Source organism: Rissa tridactyla, chromosome 2, assembly GCF_028500815.1.
Source record: "Rissa tridactyla isolate bRisTri1 chromosome 2, bRisTri1.patW.cur.20221130, whole genome shotgun sequence".
Lineage (NCBI taxonomy): Eukaryota > Metazoa > Chordata > Aves > Charadriiformes > Laridae > Rissa > Rissa tridactyla.
The window spans coordinates 381,940-406,951 of NC_071467.1; the positions used below are offsets into that span (position 1 = coordinate 381,940).

Genomic DNA, 25,012 nt, shown 5'->3' on the forward strand with positions numbered 1-25,012 from the left:
CAAACGTGTGTCCGGCTCTGAGCTTCTCAGGAATCTGTTGGTGTTTGCCCAGCTGATATGTCAGGCTGCGACCTCCCCTCTTCTGCAGCTCCCCACACCCGTCCTCCACAAAGGCGTGACTGACACAAGTGCTGGTGTCAGCACGTAGTTCAGACGTGGGAGTTCTGTGAATTCAAGGCAGGGCAGGACGGGATGCATTTAATGCTGCAGGACCAGCACTCTCCCGGGAACAGAATCACAGAATGGTGGGGGTTGGAGGGGACCTCTGGAGACCACCTAGTCCAACCCCCTGCCAGAGCAGGGGCACCCAGAGCGGGTTGGATGCGTCCAGGTGGGTTTGGGATGTCTCCGGAGACGGAGACTCCCCCACCTCTCTGGGCAGCCTGTGCCAGGGCTCTGCCACCCTCACAGCAGAGAAGTTCCTCCTCATGTTGGGATGGAACTTCCCATGTTCCAGTTTGTGCCCGTTACCTCTTGTCCTGTCGCTGGGCACCACTGAGAAGAGCCTGGCACCATCCTCCTGGCACCCCCCCTTTCAGTATTTATCAGCATTGATAAGATCCCCCCTCAGTTGTCTTTTTTCCAGACTGAAAAGGCCCAAATCCCTCAGCCTTTCCTCATCAGAGAGATGTTCTAGTCCCCTCATCAAGGGGCAGAGCAGTTCCCTGAAACCTCTTCTTACCGCTCTCACTGCGGAGAGCATCTCCACAGCCACCCCTGGGATGGCACGTCGTCTGCAAACATCTCCGGGCATGGGTTCAGCCAGAGACCACGGTGAGGGGCCGTTCCCTCACCTGCTGGTTCCCACTGGCAGCTCCCAGAGGGTGCAGGGAACACGTACCCGGCCCTTCCATAAGTGTTTCCATAAGTGGAAAAAAGCCAGTCTGTGTAACCGAGCACCGCACAGACAGCGGTGAAGGACGGCAGGAACCAGGCGCAGTGTGTGGGTGTGCGCAGGGACAGGGGAATTTGCTGTGACTGGTCACAGCCCTGTGATGAAAATGGGATGGTTTGAATCCTTTTGGGAAGGCTTATCCGTCTGGGAGGGAGCAGGGGGATGCACGTCTGGGAGGGACGTGTGGGGCAAAGCTGAGGGAGAGGCCGCTTGCCCGGGCTGTGTGACCATCTGCAGGCGTGAGAGCGTGGCCACGGGCTGCCGGACGGGGGATGGAGGAGCTGGAGCCAGTGGCCAGAGGCAGAGGGGCACCGCTGGGAGGGAGGCAGCATCCCTGTCCCACCCAGGGGTCAGACCTCCAGGAGGGAACCCAGAGGGGCAGCGAGTGGCGAGGGGAGCAGGGTCAGGGTCAGGGATGATGGGGGGAGCTGGGTGTCCAAGCCCTGGGAGAGGGGAGCAGGGTCAGGGATGAGCGGGGGAGAGGGAGGTCCAAGCCCTGGGCGCACAAAGGTAAGAAGCTGTACTCAAAAACACTGAAGGCAAGAACCTGAGCAGAAAACACGTAGAGCCCAAGGATGATGAGGGTCTAAATGGGGTCACTGGAGGGACAGGATTATAGTAAAAGGCAAAGTTTGTTCTCTGCCGTAGCATTTACTCCATAGGAAGCCTTTCTTTACAGGAGGACAGTCTGAGGAATTGCCTCAAATGAGGTGACAAAAGAAGAGATCATATAACGAATCAATAATACGATTGCCCTGTGATTGCCCTGCCGGAGCCGGCTGCCGGGGCAGCTGAGGCTGCTGCTCCGGCCGGTGCTGCCACCAGAGACAGCTGAGTTTCATTGTGCTCGCTGCTCGTAGCTGGTCACGCACAAAAGGCGCCTGCTTTATGTCAGGCCTCGCCGCCTGCTCTCCCTTTCTTGGCAGGCTCCCGCGGGCAGCTGGAAGGGCTCGGTGCCGCTCGGCAGCCCTGGCAGGGGCCTTCGGCGTTTCCTGACCCGGCGAAGGGGGAAGCCTGGCTGCTGGCGGTGCTCTGGGAGCAGGACGGCATGTTCGGCGCAGCGGCACGGGGTATTTCCTGCTCTTCAGACCATGGTTTCCTCCTGCAAATTTCAGCCAATTCCTTCGGGTCCCATCCCGCTTTGCCGCCTCACTGCTTCCCAGGACAGGCTGACGGAGCCCTTGTCCCCTGCTCCAGGCTCTTCCCCTGCCCCTGCTTTCCACGCCGGCCCCGGAGGATGCTGGTGGATGGTGTGCAGGGGGACGGTGCCAGGCAATGCCTCAGCTGCTGGGGACCCCGCTGGGGGTCTGGGTCTCCCCCCAGGGACGGTGCCATGTGGTGCCCCAGCTGCTGGGGACCCCGCTGGGGTCTGGGTCTTCCCTGACATGCAGCCCTTGGGGCCGGGAGGAGGGTGCCTGCCACCGGCGCGGCTCCAGCATGGAGCACTTCGAGGAAAATAACCCTGTTTTTGTGTTATAGCAGCAAGGAGTTAAGTGTAGCTTGGGCTACCACAGTACAGCTGGGGAGTTCCCTGCTCCAACAGCCTTTAAACACTTTTTTGACCTTTTATTAAGAAAAAGTAGTAGAATCAGTTAAGTGGAAAGTTAAGCAAGGCTTCCATCGTAACAATATCTTCTGTTCCTTTTTGAGTTAAAAACTTTCATCAGGAGAAACTAACGGACTTTCGGCTGCGCATAAAGATGATGTTAGCTGTCATCTTTGGGGTTTGGGGAAAAAAAGTTAGTGGAGACACCCCGGGGCTGCTGTTGCTTTGTGCTGTTAAGACAAAACCAAGACAACTGCAGATCACAACAGCAGCGAAGCCAAAAAAGTAACTGCTGTCTCCCACAGCAGTCTGCTGCTTTGTGGGTGTAGGCACATCCCATTGCTGTCTGCCACTGGGAGACTGGATTGTGCTGGAAAGGGAATTAGAAGTGAGAATGTGGGCTCTAAGAGCCAAATTAATGTAATACTTTTATCAATGCCTTTGCCATAAATTATCAGGTGCTGGTCAGCGAGCTTAGCCGAGAGGTGAGGTAGTGGAACGGTGGAGCAGAGGCTGGAACAGCCTTCAGGGACAACGGGTGACATTGAAGGCTGAACTAACAGTCATGGGAGGAAATGGAATGGTACAAAATGCAAAGTCATGCCCTGCAGTCACTGAACAAACATTTATGCCATAAATTAGGCCCCCGATTTGGAAGTGGTTAAAGAGGAAAGGCCTGTATGCCTTCAGCAACCTCAGGATGGATGCAGGCTACCGTGTAATGACCACGAAGACCTGGTGAATTCTCAACTCTGCAGGGATGTATCTCCAGAAAAGGCAGATAGTGCTGTGGTACGGAGCATTATTTACAGACCACGCACCAGTCCTGACCAGCCGCGCTAAAAACCATGAATTCATTGTAGAAACGGTGCGGAGGAGAGCAACGGAGATGACTGGGGGAATGCAGAGAGGGGGTGAGAGCAGCCCAGCTTGATAGCGCGTCAAAACAGACGTTGAGGGGAGATAAGATTGCCCAGGGCAGCTTTATCAGTGAAAAACACCGGAGCAGGAGGAGATCTGCGTAAACTGATGGATGGGTTTTGCATAAGAGGAAATTGGTCTGAGCTGGCTGGAAGCGAGGAGGAGGTTTCCCGCTGCTGGAGGAGGCAGGCTGGAGGGAGCTGCCAGGCAGAGGCATGGGGAGCCTGCCCGTTTTGCCGAAGGATTTTGGTGGGAAGCTGCTGCCCAGGCAGGAGCAGACGTGCTGACCCAGGACCGCCCTACCAACCGCGTTTGCTTGATTCGGGTGGGCTGCTGTGCTCCAGACGGGGCAGTGGGCTTGGCTGGCTCGATGTCCCACGCCTGAGGCCACCCTCATGGGGGTCTATGGCCCCCACGGGTGGGGAGCGCCATCAATCCGCAGGGAAAGCTGCTGTGCTGTGGGCGCTCTACTGCTTCCCGCTCATGGCTGGGGGCACAGCGATGGGTTTGCTGGTTTCCCGTTCCTTTTCCAGCAGGTTGGGTCCTGGGGCCTTTGCTCTCAACCCCGGTCTTCTCCTGTGAAACCAAGACCTTACCCAGACCCTGGTCTTAACCGGGACCTTACCCAGAGCATCCACTGTGGTGCGATGTCCCCGCAGGGATGGGGCAGCAGGCGCTCAGGCTGCCTGACCCTTTCCTTTCCCCTGTTGCCCCCATGCCTCCAAAGAGCGTTCGGATACTATTCAGATGCATTTGGTTACGAAACCAGCTTATAACTATGCAAATGTATGCAGCTTTTCCCTTACACAATGTCCTGTTTTCTTTCAGCTTCTTTTTTGGAAATTCAGCGCTTCCTGTGGGAGTGCGATCTGACTCCCGGGAGCCATCTGGAACCCTCCCAGCCTCGGGTCCCCAGGCAGGCTGGTGCTGGCACCGACTCCTTTTGGAAGCCTCACCACCCTGGCTGCTTGAGTCCTCCTGCCCACCATCCTCTGCTTGCCTACCCGGCCCAGGACCCTCGGTCCACCCCCGCGCCGGTGGCACAAGCTGATGCCAGTCCCCTGCAAGAAGCAAGAGCATGGAGGGGGGCTGCATCTGCATGGCGTGTCCAGCTCTAACCTGGCATCAGCCAACAGCAAGTGTGTAGGAAGCAGTGTGAGAACAAGGCAAGCACATACCAGCACTTCTCTGGTGTGTCCTCGCAGGCCCCAGGGGTTTGTGGCTCTGGGAGCTACTGAAATGGCGATCACAGAATATAGAATCATAGACTATCTCAAGTTGGAAGGGTCCCAGGAGGATCACTGAGTCCAACTCCCTGCTACTTGCAGGACTACCTAAAACTAAACCATATGGCCAAAAGCATAGACTATTTCGGTTGGAAGGGACCTACAATGATCCCTTTAAATAACAGTGCCTCTCGTTATTTAGTAGCCCTTGATGGATTTCCCTCCATGGCTTACTCCAAAAGCTTTTTAAATCCATAGAAACTTTTAGCACTAGGAACATCCTGCAGCAGGGAGTTCCTCAGCTCAGCTGCCCACAGAATTGCTTCCTTTGACCTGAACCAGCCTCATGCTGGATTCTGTGACAACCCTCAATCCTTGAGTTGGAAAAGACGGTGAACCTGTGTCCCCCCTGCCAACTGCCACACCATCCACCTTGCTCATCGCTCCATCTGGGGAGCCTACTCAGCCCTTCCTCTTTCCCTCCCTAGGTTTCATTATTCTTATTTTTCTGAGTCCCCACAAGATGGGACGATGAGATGGGACAATGAGATGGGACGAGGAATGCCTCAGGAGATGGTATTCCACTCTCTGCTCCCTTCCTAGTAATTGCCAGCAACTCCATTCCCTCTGTGGAGTGGGGTGGATGAGTCTGGGAGGTCCCTGTGCTGCTGCATGCCTACATTGTCCCTGTGTCTTCTTGTTAGTGACCTTCCACTGATGGCATGGCCCTGCTGCCCCTGCTTCTGAAGCCTCCTGTCTGATGGGAACCTCCACCAGCATCTCCCTGTGCCTCCCCAGTGGGGATGGATGCTCCTGCCGTGGGCTGTGCCCCAGGGCTGTGGGCTCTTATGGGCACAGGGCTCCTGGGCTGTCCACGTGTGTGACACGAGGGTGGCTGGCATGGGACCATTCAGCCACCCAGGGACAGCCCACGTGCCTGGCTCTCCCGGGGCTCTCGCATGGCTCTAGAGCTCTCTGCGTGTGGAACCCTCCCCAGAGGCACCTGCAACTGTGGTGGGCACATCCAGGGCTCCCCCCTTACCCTCTCCCTGTGGGTGACCCTCACTGCGGCTGTGGCATGTGCCCAGCAGGATGGCTGAGCCTGCCCGCAGCTTGGGCCACCATCCCCTGGGGCAGTGTGACCTGGCGGTGGGGCTCATCCCTGGGAAGTCTGTCCCTGCCTAAAGGACTGGATGGCGTCCTCCCTGTCCCCTTGTGAGTGGAGAGCTGGCATGGCAGCAGGGATGATGTGGTGCATGAGCTCCAGAGCAGGGTGCAGTGGGGTGCTGCTCCCCATCTCTACACCAAGCTGAGTGGTTCAGTCGACACGGCTGAGGGACGGGACACCATCCAGAAGGACCTGGACAGGCTGGAGAGGTGGCCTTGTGTGAACCTCATAGGGTTCAACAAGGCCAAGTGCAGGGTGGGGGCAGCCCCCGGTGCCAGCCCAGGCTGGGGGTGGGGGGATGGAGAGCAGCCCTGAGAGAAGGGCTTGGGGGGGCTGGGGAGGGGGGAAACGCTGCCCATGAGCTGGCAGCGTGCGCTGGCAGCACAGAAACCCCCCACAGCCTGGGCTGCATCCCCAGCAGCGTGGGCAGGGGGGCGAGGGGGGGATTCTGCCCCTCTGCTCCGCTCGGGGGAGACCCCCCTGCAGTGCTGCCTCCAGCCCCGGGGACATCGGGAGGACACGGAGGTGTCGGAGCGGGGCCGGAGGAGGCCCCGGAGATGCCGGGAGGGCTGGAGCCCCTCTGCTGGGAGGACAGGCTGAGAGAGCTGGGGGGGTTCAGCCTGGAGAAGAGACGGCCCCGGGGAGACCTTCCAGCCCCTTCCAGGCCCTCAAGGGGCTCCGGGAAAGCTGGGGAGGGACTCTGGAGCAGGGAGGGGAGCCACGGGACAAGGGGGAAGGGTTTTCCACTGGAAGAGAGGAGATTGGGATGAGATGTGAGGCAGACATTTTTTGCTGTGAGGGTGGTGAGCCCCTGGCCCAGGTTGCCCAGAGAAGCTGTGGCTGCCCCATCCCTGGAGGGGTTCAAGGCAAGGTTGGAGGGGGCTTGGAGCAACCTGGGCTGGTGGGAGGTGTCCCTGCCCAGGGCAGGGGGGTTGGAAAAAGAAGATCTTTAAGGTCCCTTCCAACCCAAACGATTCGGTGACTGCATGACTCTACCATCCCCAGACAGGGCTGGGGCACAGCTCCCTGCCGAGCCCCTTGCCCCCAGTGCCATGGCCCTGTGTGGGTGGCAGGGTCAGGGAGCCCTGACAGGCCCTGGCACAGCAGGGAGGCCACGCCGTGCCCAGCACCAAGCCCAAGGGCAGGGGTGCCTCAAGAAGGGCACTATGGGGACCATGGGGACCTGCTGGGTGGCTTGGTGAGACCCCATGGCAGAGGCACGCTGTGCTGGCAGCAGGCATCAGCCGTGTCACACGCGGTGTCACAGCCAGAGAGGCCCTGGTCACAGGGACACACACACACGCAGACACACGCACTGTTTCCCCCCTGGCACCCCCACACAGCACAGGGCTCCCCGGGGCTCGGCACCGCTGGCCCTGCAGACGGCTCTGCACACATGCGTGTGTTTGGCCACGGCACACGGCTCCATGACACACGGCTCCACAGCACACGCGTGCGCAGCACCATGGTGCAAACCCATGTGCACATGGCTCTGCGTGTGCTCTCAGGGCACGGGGCAGGGAGCCACGCTGGCCTCCGGCACTGGGCAGCGTGGGGGTGCTCCCGTGGGCGCTTCTCCCCTGTGACAGGCGGTGACCTTCCTGGGCACAGGGCTTCTCCTGGCAGGGGTTCCATGGCAGCAGTCCTGCCCTGCCTGTGGTCTCCTCTCGCCCCGCGGAACCATTGCCGACCCTGCGAGCGCAGCCAGCAGCCTCACGCCATTGCAGGCGACGCAGCCCTGGCACCAGAACCCCTCTCCCCCAGTGCTCATGGGCAGCGAGCTCCAGCAGCCCAGCAGAACCCATGGCCCCGGCAGAGCCCAAGGGCAGGTCAGGGATAAATCATAGAATCACAGAATCATAGAATTGCCTAGGTTGGAAAGGACCTTTCAGATCATGGAGTCCAACCATCAACCTAACACTGAGAAACCCACCACTACCCCATGTCCCTCAGTGCCACCCTCAGCACCCTCATGCCTGGCTTCTAAATCCCTCTAGGAATGGTGCCTCAACCACTTCCCTGGGCAGCCTCTTCCAATGTTTGACAACCCTTTCAGTGTAAAAATTTTCCCCAATATCCATCCTAAACCTCTGCTGGTGGAGGTTTCCTCCACCAGGCCTTGAGGCTGTTCCCTCTTGTCCCATGGCCTGTTCCTTGGGAGAAAAGCCCAACCCCCCCGGCTGCCCCCTCCTTTCAGGGAGCTGCAGAGAGCGAGAAGGTCTCCCCTCGGCCCCCTTTTCCCCAGGCCGAACACCCCCAGCTCCCTCAGACGCTCCTCACAAGTTGTCCAGACCCTTCTCCTCCTTCTCCTCCTTCTATGCAGGGGGAAGATTAGAAGGGCCAAAGCTCAATCAGAACTCAGCTTGGCCACTGCAGTTAAAGACAACAAGAAGAGATTTTTCCAGTATATCACAGAAAAAGGAAGACTAGGGAAAATATAGGTCCACTGATGAATGAGACGGGTGCCCTGGTGGTGGAAGACGCAGAGAAGGCAGAGTTACTGAATGCCTTCTTTTCTTCGGTCTTCACTGATAAAGCCGTCCCTCACGAATCCCATACCCTGGAGGCAAGGGGGAAGGTCTGGAGAAAGGAAGATTTTCCCTTAGTTGAGGAGGACCGGGTCAGAGACCACTTGGCCAAGCTGGACATTCATAAATCCATGGGCCCTGATGGGATGCACCCGCGAGTGCTGAGAGAGCTGGCAGATGTTATCGCTAGACCGCTCTCCATTGTCTTTGCAAGGTCATGGGGAACAGGAGAGGTGCCTGAGGACTGGAGGAAGGCTGACATCACTCCAATCTTCAAAAAAGGCGAGAAGGAGGACCCAGGGAACTACAGGCCGGTTAGTCTCACCTCTGTCCCTGGGAAGGTAATGGAGCGACTCATTCTGGATGTCGTCTCCAAACACATAGAGGAACAGGAAGTTATTGGAAGTGGTCAGCATGGATTTACCAAGGGCAAATCATGCCTGACCAATCTTATAGCTTTCTATGATGTTATAACGGGTTGGCTGGATGAGGGGAGAGCCGTAGATGTCATCTACCTTGACCTTAGCAAGGCTTTTGACACTGTCTCCCATAACATCCTCATTAGGAAGCTGAGGAAGTATGGGCTAGACGAGGTGACAGTGAGGTGGATCGAGAGCTGGCTGAGTGACAGAACCCAGAGGGTTGTGATCAGCGGCACAGAGTCCAGTTGGAGGCCTGTAACCAGTGGTGTCCCTCAGGGGTCAATACTTGGACCAATTTTGTTCAATATATTCATTAATGACCTAGATGAGGGGACAGAGTGTATCCTCAGCAAGTTTGCTGATGATACCAAGCTGGGAGGGGTGGCCGACACTCCAGAGGGCCGTGCTGCCATCCAGCGTGACCTGGACAGGCTGGAGATTTCGGCAGAGAAGAACCAAATGAGGTTCAACAAAAGCAAGTGTAGGGTCCTGCACCTGGGAAGGAAGAATGCCAAACACCAGTATATGTTAGGGGCGGACATGCTGGGAAGCAGCTCTGAGGAGAAGGACCTGGGGGTCCTAGTAGACAGCAAATTATCCATGAGCCAGCAGTGTGCCTTTGTCGCCAAGAAGGCCAATGGCATCCTGGGCTGCATAGGGAAGACTGTGGCCAGTAGGTCAAAGGAGGTCATTCTCCCCCTCTACTCTGCACTGGTGAGGCCACAACTGGAGTACTGTGTCCAGTTTTGGGCTCCCCAGTTCAAGAGGGACAGGGAACTACTGGAGCGAGTCCAGCGTAGGGCAACCAAGATGATTATGGGACTGGAGCACCTCCCTTATGAGGAAAGGCTGAAAGAGCTGGGACTCTTTAGCCTGGAGAAGAGGAGGTTGAGGGGGGACCTGATTAATGTTTACAAGTATCTAAAGGGTGGGTTTAAGGAGGACGGAGCCAGGCTCTTTTCAATGGTTCCCAGCGACAGGACAAGGGGCAATGGGCACAAGTTAGAACATAGGAAGTTCCGTTCAAATACACGGAAAAACTTCTTTACGGTGAGGGTGACAGAGCACTGGAACAGGCTGCCCAGGGAGGTTGTGGAGTCCCCTTCTCTGGAGATTTTCAAGACCCGCCTGGATGCAGCCCTGAGGGATGTGCTTTAGGCAATCCTGCTCTAGCAGGGGAGTTGGACTAGATGATCTCTAGAGGTCCCTTCCAACTCTGAAGATTCCGTGATTCCGTGATTCCGTGATTCTCCAGACCCCTCACCAGCTCTGTTGCCCTTTTCTGGACATGCTCCAGCACCTCAATGTCTTTCTTGGAGTGAGGTGCCCAAAACTGGACACAGCCCTTGAGGTGGGGCCTCACCAGTGCTGAGTGCAGGGGGACGGTCACTGCCCGAGTCCTACTGGCCACGCTGTTCCTGATACGGGCCAGGATGCTGTTGGCCTTCTTGGCCACCTGGGCATGCTGCTGGCTCGTATTCAGCCAGCTGTTGACTCCAGGTCCTTTTCCACTGGGCAGCTCTCCAGCCACTCTGCCCCCAACCTGTAGCCTTCATGGGATGGTGTGACCCAAGTGCAGGACCCAGCAGTTGGCCTTGTTGAACCTCACACCATTGGCCTCAGCCTATCAACCCAGCCTGTCCAGATGCATAAATGTCCCCTGGGCACCCACAGCCACACGTGCCGTCCCTGCTCCTTGCCCTTCAGCAGGGCTGGGGGCTCAGCTGCCCCGAGCAGAGGTTGTCTGTCCCTCTGCGGCTCTTCTGGGGCTGCCAGTTGGGCTGCCCAAAGCTCCTGCACTGGGGTTGCTCCCGGCTCCCATTCCTGGCAGTCCCCAACCCATCCGACTTGGGTGCCAGCCCCACCTTTCCCTGTTCTTTGTCGGAACACTGCCCTCACAACCCTCCCTGCACCCTCCCCAGGACCCCTCCAGGAAAGTTCTGTTGGTCAAAAGAAACCTCAGCACAGCAGCAGTTGAGCCAGCAAAGAGTTTAACTAGGTACCCACCCCGTTGCATGCACAGGGTTGTCACCGCTCTTTCCTGCCCATAATTAAGTTATGTGGGGAGCAAACTCTCATGAGCACCCAGGCTGAGCCTGCCCCAGGAGACCCTCTTCTGGGGTGGGTGGTGCTAGTGGTCCTGGTGGTGTCTCTTCTTACGCTGCGGGCCTGTGACGACTGTGGTGGTGATGGTGATCTTGTTCACGGTCAGCCCTCCCGTGCCGTAAGTGTCAAGATGTGCCTCTCGTTTGTACTCGGAGACTTGCTTGGTGGAGAGGAGCTCCCACACCGACACCCTCTGCTCCTGGAACTGGCCAAAAGTAATGTAGGAGCCCTCGGACTGGAGGAGATCCACTGTCTGCTGGGGAAGGGTTGCAAGGTGCCTTTCTTTGCTGTCGGTGGCAATGCTGCTGGTGGTGCTGACCAGATCCTGAAGGGTGAGTGTCCCTGCACGGTACAGCTCCAGGAGCTCCTGCCTTTTCTCCTCGGGGATGTGGTTGGAGAAGAGCAGGTCCCACACAGAGACCTGTCTCCCCTGGAACTCACCCACTGACATCTCCACTGTGGTGGACTTCAGGGTCTCTTCCCAGGTGTTGTCCTCCTGCAGGTGGGTGTCCTCAGCTTCTGTGACTGTTGTCTCTGCTCTTGGACTACTCGCATTCGCCGATTGCTCTGCCCTTGCTGCTTCTGCCTTGGTTACAATAGTGCTGACAACCATTTTCACCTGCTCGAGGGTTAACTCTCCTGCCTGGTACAGCTCCAGGAGCTCCTTTCTGTTCTCCTCAGGGATATACCTGGAGTGGAGCAGGTCCCACACAGAGATCTTGTGGCCTCGAAACTCTCCAACCTCCATGTCGACGACTGTGGTTTTCAAGGCCTTTTCCCACGGTTCTTCTTTGGGGGAGTCGCCATCCTTCTCTCCTGCTGCTGACACAGTGTCCTTGTCGGAAGTCTTGACTGCAATTAGGAATTTCCTGCCTGTAGATTCTTTTTTCTTAATGAGAGTGTTGACAACAATTATTAACCGCTCCAAGGGCAACGCACCTGCACGGTACAGCTCCAGGAGCTCCTGCCTTTTCTCCTCAGGGAGGTAGTCAGAGAAGAGCAGGTCCCACACAGAGACCTGTCTCCCCTGGAACTCACCCACTGACATCTCCACTGTGGTGGACTTCAGGGTCTCTTCCCAGGTGTTGTCCTCCTGCAGGTGGGTGTCCTCAGCTTCTGTGACTGTTGTCTCTGCTCTTGGACTACTCGCATTCGCCGATTGCTCTGCCCTTGCTGCTTCTGCCTTGGTTACAATAGTGCTAACAACCATTTTCACCTGCTCGAGGGTTAACTCTCCTGCCTGGTACAGCTCCAGGAGCTCCTTTCTGTTCTCCTCAGGGATATACCTGGAGTGGAGCAGGTCCCACACAGAGATCTTGTGGCCTCGAAACTCTCCAACCTCCATGTCGACGACTGTGGTTTTCAAGGCTTTTTCCCACAGTTCTTCTTTGGGGGAGTCGCCATCCTTCTCTCCAGCTGCTGACACAGTGTCCTTGTCGGAAGTCTTGACTGCAATTAGGAATTTCCTGCCTGTAGATTCTTTTTTCTTAATGAGAGCGGTGACAACAGTTATCATCTGCTCCAGAGTTAATACTCTTTCACGGTACAGCTCCAGGAGCTCCTGCCTTTTCTCCTCAGGGAGGTAGTCAGAGAAGAGCAGGTCCCACACAGAGACCTGTCTCCCCTGCAACTCACCAGCTGGCACTTCAATCGTGGTAGACTTCAAAATGTTATCTAGTTGCGCATCTTCTGCTGAGAAACCATCTCCATTTTCCTCTGTCCTTGTCACCGCCTTGTGTGGACTTCTGGTGTTCACCATAAGTGCAGCATTTGCGGCTTCTGTCCTGTTTATGATGTTGGTGACCACAGTAGCCACCTGTCCTGTGGTCAGTATCCCTGCTCTGTACAGCTCCAGCAGCTCCTGCCGCTTCCCTTGAGGGATGTATTTGGAAAAGAGCAGATCCAACAAGGAAATGTTTTGCCCCTGGAACTCACCAGCAGTGACATTGATGGTCGCAGACTTTAAGGACTTTCTCAACTGTTGCTCCTGGGAGTGCGTATCCTGAACTGGTTGTGATGCTTCCACCTCGTTGTTGGGTGTAACTGTGGATGAGCTCTTATCCCCGTTTTCCATTTCTGCCGTGGTGACGATCGTGGTGAGGATGGTGATCATCTCTGGGATGGTCACTGTCCCCGCCTTGTATTTCCTCAGCAGCTCCTCTCTCTGGTGATCAGGGATGTAGCGGGAGAAGAGGAGCTCCCAGACGGTGACGCTCTGGCCCTGGAAGAGCCCCACGCTGAGGGTGGTGCGGGCGGCCTGCAGGACTTTCCGGGCATCCTTGTTCAGCTGGTAGAGCACGGAGCCCTTGTCCATCACCTGGAGCATGAGCAGCCCCGTGTCCGGGTCAGGGACACAGCGGCGCAGGAGCTGCATGTAGGTGAGGTTCTCATGGGTGTTGGGGTCGAAGCAACTTCTTGTTTGATTCTTGGGGTTAGAAAGAAACTGGCTCATCTCCTGGTCGAAGTAGCCACGCTGGTGGGCCACTTCCACGGGGAGGCGGTGGCCGTGCACGGGGTCGATGATGCCACCAGTGGCGATCTGGGCCTCGAGCAGACGGATAGCGTGCTCCTTGACGATGAACTCTTTCTTCATGGCCTGGAAGAGGGAGATCTTGTGTCCTGTGTATGGCTCTGTGTACCCTGTCACTGCTCCCTCTGCCGACAGCAGCTTCTCATAAAAATCTCTGCCAATGAGTCCTGCGGTCAGCGCCTCTTTCACCGATAGTTTCTGGTTCCTCACGGGGTCGGTGAGGAACCCTGAAGCGGCCTGTGCCTCCAGCAGCACCAGGGCCGTACCTGGTGTCAGGAGCCCCCTCATCATGGCATCATAGATACTCATCTTCTTCTTCATGGCCTGGATGAAGACTCCAGCTATGAAGTTGCTCCCACCCCCACCCACCTCTTTGTGTCCATCTGCAAGCAGGTTACTGCCCATGTTATTGCTTGACTTGTTGTCCTGAGGGGGTCCGCTCATCTTCTGCATTGTCTCTGGGAACAGTCCTGCTACTGTGGGGCACCACGTGTGTCTGAGGAGAGAGAGAAAGAAATGGCTTGGTAAGACATAGGTTCTTGTGCAGTTTTCATGGTGTGTGAGAGGAAAACCATCTCCCTGGATGTGGCGGCGGGAACCCAGGGAGAAGCGGGGAGTGGGGTCTGGGGTGTTGCTGTTGCCATCCGTCTCCCAGCAGCAACCAGGGCCAAGAGTGCCCCTCGTCCAGCTCCCTCCTGAGCTCTCTGGAAGGAGCAGTGACAGCCCAGACGGGGTCTTTGCCTTGGGCAGAGAGGTTTGAGGACCATGTCACAGAACAGCAGGTCTAGTGACAGACATGCACTCCGCAAAAAAGCATCCCATCTTGGTCCTGGGGGCCCCAAGGAACTGCCTGGTCTCCCAGACCCTGACGCTGCCTCAGACCTGTGGCCTCTGTCACCTTCCTCTTCTGTTCCTGGGTGACACAACCACTGCTCTCTTCTAGGCTGTGCCATGGGTTGCCAGCAGGCAGCATGGCCACTGCTCACCCCTCTGTTCCCCCAGCACTGGCTCCTGTGCCACCCTGGGCTGGCAGATGTAGCTGGTGGTCATTTGACAAGCACAGGCCGTGCCAAGAAGCAGCAGTGCCCTCCTGATGTGACTGCCACCAGCGACTATCCGGCTGCAGGGAGGTGCCGGCTAGTGCTGAAAGACATCTTCTGCTCTTCTCCACTTAGGCCACTACACTGCCTGGCTTCCTGCTGGTCATGGACAGGCTGTGAGGGTGGCGGAGATCTTTCCTCTTGCACCACCCCGTCATGACACAGGACGTGGGAATGGCCTTAGTGACAGGTGAGTGGCTGGTCAGATCCACCTGCAGCAGTGGGTCCAAGTGGGCAGAGACCTTCTCTCAGGCTGTGCCTCTGCGGCAGCTGGGCTGTGCCCGGGTCTCTGCTGGTTCTAAGGCCACTGGGTTGGCAGAGCCCCCAGTACCCAGCCCATTACATTCTCCTGTCCTCCGAAACTGGGGCCCGCTGCTGCCGGCGTGCTGGCACCGCTCCTGGCCCGTGCTGACTTTGTGGGCATTGACCATGGGAGGACAAGTTGGCCCCCACCATCCCAGGGACCATTCTAACCAGTTCCAGCAACTGGGGACAAGGCAGAGTCAACAGGAGGGTTCATCTGCCTGAGTGCTCTCTCTGCAGCAGGGACAAGGCCCTCTCTACAGATTTTTAGGGAAACTGCCTTAGGAACAGGCTGGTAGAGAGCAATGCTCTGGCTGAGCCCTCTGGCACATGGCCCTCCGCTTGCCCTGGACCGCAATCTGTAGCCACCACAGGCTACAGACCTCCATGGACCCCTGCGGTCAGCTCTGCGAGTCCAGGTCTGGTGTCAGCCTCCACAGCATCGCGAGGCAACGAGGCCCGTGATTTAATAACTCTGCACGTAGAGTATTTTCACTGGGAGCTTCTGGCTATGTGACGTCATGAATGGCCAGTCTTTGTTATTAGCTAATGGCTGTGTAGGTAAAAAGGTAGATAAAATTTTATATATATATATATAAAAATAAGAATTAGAGAGTAGTGATGGACTAAGAGCAGGTACCTGAGGGACCCTGCTGTAAGTGGCTGCTCGCAGGGGTCTCTCCCATTTTTTGGACTTTGCAATTAGTGTGGCCAGTCACAGTCAGTCCAGTGAGTGCCCTCACCCATGAAAATGCAGCACCCTTCGCCAAGACACCAGTTGCGCTCCCTGAAGTTTTCAGGGGAAGGCAGCCATGCTCTGGAGCAGACACCAGAGTCAGGCCAAGGGTCTGTGTAGCCCCGAGTCTTGTTTCCATCTCAGAATCACAGAATCACAGAATGGCCTGGGTTGGAAGGGACCTTTCAGATCATCTAGTCCAACCATCGACCCAACACTGACAAAAGCCATCACTAAACTGTATCTCTAAGCACTGCGTCTGCCCGGCTTTTCCATCCCTCCAGGGATGGCGACTCCCCCACTGCCCTGGGCAGCCTCTTCCAACGCCTGACAACCCTTTCCATGAAGGAATTTTCCCCAATATCCATCCTAAACCTGCCCTGGCGCAACTGGAGGCCATTTCCCCTTGTCCCATCTCCTGTTCCTTGGGAGAAGAGCCTGACGCCGCCTGACTACCCGCTCCTTTCAGGGAGCTGCAGAGAGCGAGAAGGTCTCCCCTCGGCCCCCTTTTCTCCAGGCTGAACACCCCCAGCTCCCTCAGCCGCTCCTCACAAGTTCTCCAGACCCTTCTCCTCCTTCTCCAGACCCCTCACCAGCTCCCTTGTCCTTCTCTGGACACGCTCCAGCACCTCAATGTCTTTCTTGGAGTGAGGTGCCCAAAACTGGACACAGCCCTCAAGGTGGGGCCTCATCAGTGCCCAGTACAGGGGGACCATCACTGCCCCAGTCCTACTGGCCACGCTGTTCCTGATACGGGCCAGGATGCTGTTGGCCTTCTTGGCCACCTGGGCACGCTGCTGGCTCATATTCAGCCGGCTGTTGACCAACACCCCCAGGTCCTTTTCCACTGGGCAGCTCTCCAGCCACTCTGCCCCCAACCTGTAGCCTTCATGGGATTGGTGTGACCCAAGTGCAGGACCCGTCCATCTTGAGCGGTAAGTGGACAACAGGAGAAGTATGAAGAATGGGGCAAAGTGTGTAAAATTTCCCTGTTTTTTGTGTCAGCCTCTGACTATTTCCAGCTCGGTGGATTTCATGAGCTGGATGCGTTTTGGGTCTGTGTAGTAATCTTCGAGGGATGTCTCGTATGCTGTCACCTGGTCTCTTCTGGAAGCCCTGTAAACTTTCCACATCCACAACACTGTGTGGTGATGAGGCCACAGTCTTGTAAAACCGGCAAAAACAAAGTCCAAAACATTTTTTTGGGGAACACCCATCTCCCATAAACAACAGTGACTGACATTAATGATATGCTTAGCTCATTATCAGGGTCACAGCTTAATTCCCCAACTGTTTACCTAACTGGTCTAAAAGTCTCTGAGTCATTGCTTTTGGTGCATTTAAATATCGGATTGATGCTGGCGTAGATGGATCATGATGGGGGAGTGGTTTATCCCCGCAGTGACAGACCAGCCCCTGCCTCTTTGGGGACCCTGCCCGTGGGTGGCTTTGGACTCTTCTGCAGCCAGCGGCTCTGGTCCACCCTGTGGCTCCAGCCCTGGAGAGCAGCTTCTCCTGAACCCTCCTGGGAGGTGATGGGCTGGTTGTGCTGCCGGCGCGGGTGGCACTCGGTGCAGGACAAAGCGGAGTCCTGTGTCACGCCCTGGAGCCGGCGACACCTATGTAGGACACGGATGTCGTGCAAACGCCCTATACTGGAAAGACGTTGCCCAACCGCAAGCTATCATTAGCTGGTCTCTAATCAGAGCTCCTGATGCTGGGGCTTGGCTGCACACGCAGCTCCCGGGGCAGGAGCTGCCTGTCCTTTCAAGCTGTCCCAGCAGCCCAGCCCAAGAGGTCCCAGTGGAAGCGGTTTTCCAGCCGGAGCGAGCAGGGGTGGTCCCAAGCCCCACCTGCGCCCCGGGGGGCGAAATGGCATCAGCACCCCCCAGCCCGGTGCTCGTCCCACAGCTCCAGCCGCCAGGCTCCGGCCAAGACCCACCGCGCCAGCCGGCAGCCTCCCACCGTGGTGCCTGCGGGCTCGGGCAGGTCCCGCAGCCCTGGTGGTTCCTTCCCATACCCCGATGTCCTCGTCTGTGCAGCTCTGGTGTCTGGGACACAAAGCACATCACATGGAGCAGCAGCTCCATCCAGCCCTGGTGCCACTCTGTCACTTTGTCCCTTGTTGGAAAGGACCCAGTCCTGCCTGGAGACCTCCTGCTCACCAGTCCCCTGGGTCCCAGCAGCTGATGGTTGGACTCGATGATCTGAAAGGTCGCTTCCAACCGAGGCAATTCTATGATTCTATGAACTGCCCTCCAAGCCCTAGGTTTCAGGGTAGACGCAAGGTCCCTGCACCCCTTGCAGTCCCCTGATATCTGCTGAAGTGGGGCTGAGTGGTGGCCCCAGTGTCCCCTCCAGGTGGGCTCTGTCCTACCTGCTGGGCACGTCCCCAGGGCGGCTGGCTCCCCGCAGGCTCTGATCCTCCTCCTCCTCCTCCTCCTCCTCCTCCTCCTCCTCCTGCTGCCTCTCAGCCGGGATGAGACGCCGAGGCAAGCGCCCAATTTAAATCCTTCCCTTCCCCGCCCCTGGGGAAGACACGGTGGCCCTGCCCTGTGCTGAAATACAGGGACAGGCTGGTTCTGTCCCGCTGCAGGAGGGTGGCTGCCAAGGGGCTCAGCAGGAGAAAAGGCCCTTGTTCTTTGGAGCACAAGTCTGGTGAGGAGCAGCTGAGGGAGCTGGGGGTGTTCAGCCTGGAGAAAAGGGGGCCGAGGGGAGACCTTCTCGCTCTCTGCAGCTCCCTGAAAGGAGGGGGCAGCCAGGGCAGGTCGGGCTCTTCTCCCAAGGAACAGGCCACGGGACAAGAGGGAACGGCCTCCAGTTGCGCCAGGGCAGGTTTAGGATGGATATTGGGGAAAATTCCTTCCCCAAAAGGGCTGTCGGGTATTGGAAGAGGCTGCCCAGGGCAGTGGGGGAGTTGCCATCCCCGGAGGGATGGAAAAGCCGGGCAGACGCGGCGCTGAGGGACGCGGGGTAGCGGTGGGTTTGGCAGCGCTGGGCGGATGGTTGGACTCCATGGTCTGAAAGGTCCCTTCCAACTGAGACAATTCTATCATTCTGTGATTCTATCTGACCATGGCAGCCCCAGCCTCGGGAGCCCAGGAGGGGTGGCAGGGTCTGGGACACAGTGACCAGCCCTGGTGCAGACGTGGGGCGCGTCTCTCCCTGGAGCTCGGGCAAGCAATAGCTGTGGAGGCACCATGAGGCTTCTGGACTCTCTGCCACCACCTTCTTCTGGCGGGTGCCCAGCATGACTGCTCCTGGACTGCCCTGCCTGTGGTCCCAACTGCCATGGAGGTCTCCACGGATCTGGAATTGTTTGATCTGCCTTTGCTCTGGCTGACCCCCTTGGCAGCCACCCTCCTGCAGCGGGACAGACCCAGCCTGTCCCTCGCTGTCCCTCACGGTGGCCTGGGACCATGCAGGCACTGGAGAGGTGATGGCTGCTGGCATAATTTTCAATGCATGGAGTGCGTGGTCAGTGCCCAGGGTGGAAAGCTCTCACACTCCCAGTGAGCAGGGAGGGCCAGCGTCTGCCCAGGAGCTCGGGCCACCCCATCAACCACTTGCTTGCAGAGGGCTTGCGCTATCTGGCCAGCTGGCAGAGGCAGGCTGGTGGTCCCAGACAGCTTTGGACTGAGCAGGGCTGAAGCTCAGTCCCATGTTTGGGTCCGTTTCTGTGTCGGCGTAGGATGGGCCACATCCCATCAGACCACAGCCACGGCCCTGGTGAACAGGCTCACCAGAGCAAGGGTGGGTTTGGTTGGGTTGTTGTGGTTTGCGGCCCTTTGTGTATCACAGAATCATGGAGTCATAGAATTACCTGGGTTGGAAGGGACCTTTCAGACCATGGAGTCCAACCATCGACCCAACACTGACAAACCCACCATAACCCATGTCCCTCAGCACCGTGTCTGCCCGGCTTTTCAATCCCTCCAGGGATGGCGACTCCCCCACTGCCCTGGGCAGCCTCTTCCAATGCTTGACAACACTTTCAGTGTAAAAATTTTTCCTAATATCCATCCTAAACCTGCCCTGGCGCAACTGGAGGCCGTTTCCTCTTGTCCCGTCTCCTGTTCCTTGGGAGAAGAGATGGTGTGTGCTCGGGTGTTGAGCAGCTGAGAGCACCTGTGACCACGTCTGTGCTGCCATCCACCCGCATGTGTGTCAGCGCCTCTGCGTGCGCGCGTGACGGCGCGTGCTCCTGTGTGACTCTGTGTGTGGGTGATGTCGTGCGAGCGTGTGCACGTGTAACTCTGTGTGTGTGTGTGCAAGGCACAGACGGTCCGTGTGCCCGTGGGGGGCGGTGGCTCTGTCCCCGAGTGGGTGTGCATGGCGGGGTGCCCCAGCGCGGAGGAGGTGCTGCCTGCCCCTGCCCTTCCTCCCCCAGGTGTCCTGCTTGGGGTGCACATTCCTGCCCGCGTGGGTGCTCACCAGACTGGATGATCAGCACGCAGAGGCATTTTCCCTCTGACTCACTCAGGTTGTTTGGCTCTGGGGAACACACCTGGGCAGGAAGGAGGTCCCTCCGTTCACAGGGGAAAAGGTGGACATGGGACCCGTTTCTGTTGTCTTTACTCCCTCCTCACAAACCCTTCCTTGCCTGATATCTATTTTCAGCCTGTGTCATATCAGTTAGTTACAGATGCCGCAAATGCACTGCTAATTGCACGGCACGGTAGGGTCGGCCATTCCGGTTGGGCTATGGCCAAAGCTTTGTTTGAGCCGTGTCCTCGGCAGGAGCAGGGTGTCATGGGGTGCAGAGGGTCCCCGGCCTGGCCCAGGCAGGAGGGTCCCGTCTCTCCCTGCTCGGTACAGCACAGACCCCGTGTGCCAGCCTGAGCACCCAACGGCAGCATGGAGCTGCTCTGCGTCGGCCCCACGCGCTCCTCGGGCACAGCACGGCACTGACCGCGGCCAAGCAGGACGCTCCACTGAGCTGCGCCGCTCTGGTGACCACTGGACCACTACCTGGAGCTGGCCCAGCTTGTTTAGACACCTCTGAAGTGCGCGTAGTTGGTGGCTTCCCCTTGGAGGTGCATTACTTTGCATTTGTCAAGGCGGAGGCTGTGATTTACCTGCCGCAGTGGACGCCTCCCGCGGAGCTGGAGCCTGGGTCCCGTTATAGCCGTGGAGCACACCGGGACACTCGCCGGAGCCCGGAGCATGACTCCTCTGACCACTTACACGTCTCTGCCGAAGGATGTGTCCACAGAGAAACACCAGCCGCGTGGACCTGCTCTCCCTTGGCTACCCGGGGCAGCCGGGGTGACGTGCGCCACACACAAACATCACCTGCGGTGAATCAGCCCTGAGCATCGCCTCAGCCCTGAATGTCACCTCCTCCTGCACGCGCAGGTCTCTGGGCAGCCCCACCTCCCTCAGAGGCACCAGGTGGCTTGAACAGAGTGGTGTGATGTGGAAATGCTGGTGCCTCACCTTCACCCTGCTCACAGATTGTCCCCTCGTCAGCAGAGAACAGAGCTCCCTCTCCCCCGACGAGGACCGAGTATTTAATCCCACGCTTCCCTCCCTACCTCCTAACCTGCTGCTGGGACATGATCATAGAATTACAGAATGGTTTGGGTGGGAAGGGACCTTAAAGGCCACCCAGCGCCACCCCCTGCCCTGGGCAGGGACACCTCCCACCAGCCCAGGTTGCTCCGAGCCCCGTCCAACCTGGCCTTGAACCCCTCCAGGGATGGGGCAGCCACAGCTTCTCTGGGCAACCTGGGCCAGGGGCTCACCCCCCTCACAGCAAACAATGTCTGCCTCAGATCTCATCTCAATCTCCCCTCTGTCAGTGTAAAACCCTTTCCCCTTGTCCCGTGGCTCCCCTCCCTGCTCCAGAGTCCCTCCCCAGCTTTCCCGGAGCCCCTTTAGGGACTGGCAGGGGCTGGAAGGTCTCCCCGGGGCCTTCTCTTCTCCAGGCTGAACCCCCCCAGCTCTCTCAGCCTGTCCTCCCAGCAGAGGGGCTCCAGCCCCCCCAGCACCTCCGGGGCCTCCTCTGTCCTGGCTCTAACAGCTCTGTGTCTCTCTCGTGCTGAGAAAAACTTTTTCTTTTCAGCCCTGAAGAAACTTAGTTCTTTCGTGATCTTCTCTAAGGCACTGTCAAAGGCTTTTTATAGAGGGATGGATTTTTGGAGATACCCAGTACTGTGTCCCAGTTATTTCCCCAGAGGACTGGGATGATGCTGCTTGTGAGCCCTGTGCCAGCTCCCGGAGCCACCACAGGGGCTGCACCCCTGGTCACAGGACAACCTGGCCTTCCACGTTCCCAGGCCCCCCTGCTCCTCTGTCACCACCTCCCCCCCAAGGAAGGGCAGATGAAGAAGAAGGGTGCCCACAAGCGCATCTCCAGGCAGACGGCCGCTCCTGTGTCCCATGGATGACTCCAGTGCCTGCACGCTGTCCCCAGGGAAAGGGGACTTGGGCTGGAATCCTCAGCCCCATTCCCAAAGTGGTCGTGCACTGGTGTGTTACAGGCACGGGGACACGTGTCCCTGCCCAGCCTGGGTGTGCGTGACTGTGCTGCCTCCATCCCTTCCCCTTGCTCCTGGGGCTCGTAGTTGGACCTGAGACTTAGAGGAAGGCTCCCGTCCCTCCATCTGCCACCCAGGAGCATCACCAGCATCTTACCCAGTGACACAGGTATCATGGGGCACGTTCCCTGTTCTCTGGGCACTGGAAAGCACCAGCCCAATGCTGACACTTGGTTTTAGCAGCTGCAGGTGAATACTGCTGACCACGAGGCCTCGCGAGCAAACCAGGGGGTTGTTCTTGATGATGGAGTTTCTTTACAACTCCTTGAAAGGAGGGGGCAGCCAGGGGGGGCGGGCTCTTCTCCCAAGGATCAGGCCACGGGACAAGAGGGAACGGCCTCCAGTTGCGCCAGGGCAGGTTTAGGATGGATATTGGGGAAAATTCCTTCATGGAAAGGGCTGTCGGGCGTTGGAAGAGGCTGCCCAGGGCAGTGGGGGAGTCGCCATCCCCGGAGGGATGGAAAAGCCGGGCAGACGCGGCGCTGAGGGACGCGGGGTAGCGGTGGGTTTGGCAGCGCTGGGCTGGTGGTTGGACTCCATGGTCCGAAACATCCCTTCCAATGGAGACAATGCTATGATTCTGTGATTCTACGATGCCCCTGTCCCCGCTGCGCTGGGTGACTCACCTGCTGGTCCTGCAGCTTCCCGGGAAGCCGGGCAGGGAGACACCTGGGCTCAGGTATCTGCAGCCGGGTGGCTTGGCCTCACCTGCCGGAAGGTGTAGGTGTCCTTGGCTGCAGCAGCCATGAACCACATCAGAGAGCAGGGAGATGGCTTTCTCAGGGATGCTTCAGCACCAGGGCGTTTGGGGAGTGTTGTTCTCCGTCAGCAATTGATTTGGGGAGACTCCCCTGCCAGAGCTCGGCTGCTGACTCGACTCCCTCCCAGCCGGTCCCTGCAGCCGTACGGGGGTCTCGGGGATTTCGGGGGTCCCTGCAGTGGGTGATGCCTGGGGAGGAGAGGGCAGCCCCCATGCTGGAGCAGCCCTCCGGGGACACACATGCAGGGGCAGCCCCCGCACACAGCAGAGAAAATATTAACCAGAAAATTAACCAGAGAATATTAACCAGAGAAAATCATCATCACCGGTGCCCCTGTGCCGACAGGACCCATGGTGTGGAGCTCGTGCACCGGCATTCTCGGCACAGAGGTGTCCCGGGGCACAGAGCCGCCCATGCGCCATGGACCTGCCGAGCCGCGTGCGCCGGCGGTGTGGGACCCGAGGGGGAACCTCACCTCGGCCGCAGGCACCGCACGCTGCCACGCCTGCTCTGCATGTTCTCGCCTGGCTGAGCCGCGTACTCAATGCGCTTTTAAAGGAAAGAATAACAAAAACGTCCTCTGTCAAAAACCACAACGAACCAGCCAAGCCCAGCACCCAAGGGATGGGCACAGGCAGGCAACCATGGACAAACAGAAAAGACAAAAATGCTTTTTATTCTGGCTTGGAAATATGTGATTGCACAACTCTCATCTCTGTGGGAAAGAACCTCTCAAGCATCTCCTACCCTGACATGTGATTCCTGGGAAACGGATCGGCAAGACTTTGGCTAGTGCTTCAGGCCACCTGGCCCGCGGCGGGGCAGAAGATAAGCCGGGGTGTGCCACAGTGGCAACTGCCTCCTGCCACCCTTTCTAGTGAACTTGCTTATTCTTTGGCTTCCAGACTTCCCGGCAGAAGAGTTTCCCTCCTGGGCACAGCGAGGGGAAGGATGCACACTTACAGACCTGCCCAGGTCCCCCCACCAACACTCCTGTCTTCCCCGAAGGGCACATTGGGTGACGGAGACTCCCTTTTCACAAGGAGTCACACGGAAAAGACGAGGGGTGATGGGTAAAAGTTACTCCTGGGGAGATCCCGACTGGACACAAGAGGAAGATTTTTCACAATGCGAACAATTGGCATAATCACAGAATCACAGAATGGTTTGGGTGGGAAGGGACCTTAAAGGCCACCCAGTGCCACCCCCTGCCCTGGGCAGGGACACCTCCCACCAGCCCAGGTTGCTCCGAGCCCCGTCCAACCTGGCCTTGAACCCCCCCAGGGATGGGGCAGCCACAGCTTCTCTGGGCAACCTGGGCCAGGGGCTCACCACCCTCACAGCAAAGAATTTCTTCCTCACATCTCATCTCAATCTCCCTCTTCCAGTGGAAAACCCTTCCCCCTCGTCCCGTGGCTCTCCTCCCTGCTCCAGAGTCCCTCCCCAGCTTTCCTGGAGCCCCTTGAGGGACTGGCAGGGGCTGGAAGGTCTCCCCGGAGCCTTCTCTTCTCCAGGCTGAACCCCCCCAGCTCTCTCAGCCTGTCCTCCCAGCAGAGGGGCTCCAGCCCCCCCAGCACCTCCGGGGCCTCCTCTGTCCTGGCTCTAACAGCTCTGTGTCTCTCCTGTGCTGAGGACTCCAAAGCTGGACACAGGACTCCAGAAGTACTCCAGCAGAAGTGATGGATTCCCCAGCATGGCCCATTTCTAAGACTGAGCTGGACAGGGTGCTAGGCCACATTGTCTGGACCATGCTTTGCCAGGAAAGGTTGGACCAGGTGATCCTTGAGGTCCCATCCAACCAGGTGTTCTATGCTTCAATGACTCTATGATAAGGGTACAGCTCTCTGCTTGTGCAGCTCCTGCTCCAGTGGGGGCCACGAGACCCCTCGATGCACCGCAGCTGGTGCAGAGCAGAGCCTCGGCTGTTGGGACGTCTGCGGGGCTGACCTCGGGACACCGCTGGGCTGTGCAGAGCTGAATGTTGCTGGTGGGACAAAGCAAAGGCAAATGTCCCTCTGCCAGGAGCTTGGAAATCCAGGAGGCTCTCTAGGACACGGGGCTTGCTGCGCCATGGAGAGCTGGGGCACAGGGCGATCTGGCTGCACCCTCCTCCAGAAGGCACCCAGGGCTTCCCCCAGCTCCGCTTTCGTCTGCAGGCAGGAACCTCCCTGCAGGGTCCCTACCCATCTATACCCTTGGTGGTCTCATGTTTACCCCTTCCAGCTTTG

At 58.0% G+C, this 25,012-nt stretch overlaps 2 protein-coding genes across 2 annotated transcripts in view; one reads left to right on the forward strand and one right to left on the reverse strand.

Moving 5' to 3' along the window:
- The first annotated feature begins 8,717 nt into the window (after nt 1–8,717).
- LOC128904854 (uncharacterized) overlaps nt 8,718–25,012 on the forward strand; it is a 216,756-nt gene continuing 200,461 nt past the window's right edge. The window contains exon 1 of the mRNA XM_054189722.1: nt 8,718–9,949. Coding sequence (XP_054045697.1) covers nt 9,166–9,864 — 699 coding nt within the window. The 5' untranslated portion in view covers nt 8,718–9,165 and the 3' untranslated portion in view covers nt 9,865–9,949. The remainder of the gene's footprint in view (nt 9,950–25,012) is intronic.
- The window catches only part of EPPK1 (epiplakin 1), a 45,119-nt gene continuing 30,944 nt past the window's right edge, over nt 10,838–25,012 (reverse strand). The window contains exons 12-13 of the mRNA XM_054191458.1: nt 23,260–23,333; nt 10,838–13,838 (exon numbers count right to left, since the gene is read on the reverse strand). Coding sequence (XP_054047433.1) covers nt 10,838–13,838; nt 23,260–23,333 — 3,075 coding nt within the window. The remainder of the gene's footprint in view (nt 13,839–23,259; nt 23,334–25,012) is intronic.